Source organism: Morone saxatilis, unplaced genomic scaffold (assembly GCF_004916995.1).
Source record: "Morone saxatilis isolate NCDOM2014 unplaced genomic scaffold, NCSU_SB_2.0 Contig0, whole genome shotgun sequence".
In the NCBI taxonomy this organism is placed as follows: Eukaryota; Metazoa; Chordata; class Actinopteri; family Moronidae; genus Morone; species Morone saxatilis.
In genome coordinates this window covers 12,305,923-12,306,922 of record NW_023339650.1, presented here as the reverse complement: position 1 = coordinate 12,306,922, position 1,000 = coordinate 12,305,923, and the positions used below count along the sequence as shown (strand labels likewise).

The window sequence follows — 1,000 nt, the reverse complement described above, 5'->3', positions numbered from 1 at the left end:
GTTGTTTTTTAAGCAGTAGAAGAAATCACACTGAGGAAATATTGTTTATTGACTAGGGTATTGCATTTTCCAATCTCTTTCAGTGAATTAAAATGCAGTTTACTTGTTGTTCTTCACAATTCTAGATTATTAAATCAATTCATAAACATTTGTTTCTTCAAGGGAAACATCAAAGTGACAATAATCTTATAATAATAATATTAGATTAAAATTAACCTACCTCTACAAGTGTATTACACCTTACTGAAGTGTGTGTGTGTTTACATTTTTCAGGTGGTCAGACTTTGTAGCGTTTCCCCAGGAGCGTAGCTCTCTGAACCTGGTGTCTTTAGCCGGCACGCTGTACGCTGTAGGAGGTTTTGCCATGATGCCTTTGGAGGACAGTGAAGAGATCGTTCCCAGAGAGATGAACGACATCTGGAGGTGGGTCATAATAACAAGACAGTTTCTTTTCATTAATCACCCACAATGTTATTTCCTATTTAGCGATGATTAATGCTAATATAGATAAAAAATAAACCCTTTGTCATGTTATTTTCAGGCAGAAATCATATTAACCATTTGCTCTGTAAGGTTAATTTAGAACAAAATTGTATATTATTATGCACAATATATACAAAAAAATCCAAAAGCATGTAGTGCCCAGCTGCACTTTCATGACCAAAGTCTGTTAATCTCCTCAGGTATGATGAGACAGAGAAGAAGTGGACTGGGATCCTCAGAGAGATCAAGTACGCTTCAGGGTCCACCATTCTGGGGGTCCGTCTAAACACCTTGCGTCTCAACAAGATGTAAAACCCCCTCCAGTCACTGCTTGTTAAAGGAACAGTGTGTAGAATTTAGTGGGGGACTCTGTAGAAGAGGGCCCACTCTCTCAGTAGATAAACACAGCTCATTCTAGGGCAACAAAAACATACCGATTCATAGATTCAGGTGTTTATACACTACCTATGAATATTATATTCCATTTCTGCCATTAGAGCCTCCTAAATGTTACACA

At 37.6% G+C, this 1,000-nt stretch overlaps 1 protein-coding gene across 1 annotated transcript in view; it reads left to right on the top strand.

Annotated features, from left to right (window-relative positions):
- The window catches only part of klhl40b (kelch-like family member 40b), a 3,595-nt gene extending 2,601 nt beyond the window's left edge, over positions 1 to 994 (top strand). Inside the window, exons 5-6 of the mRNA XM_035679790.1 lie at positions 274 to 423; positions 684 to 994. Coding sequence (XP_035535683.1) covers positions 274 to 423; positions 684 to 795 — 262 coding nt within the window. The 3' untranslated portion in view covers positions 796 to 994. The remainder of the gene's footprint in view (positions 1 to 273; positions 424 to 683) is intronic.
- The last annotated feature ends 6 nt before the right edge of the window (positions 995 to 1,000 follow it).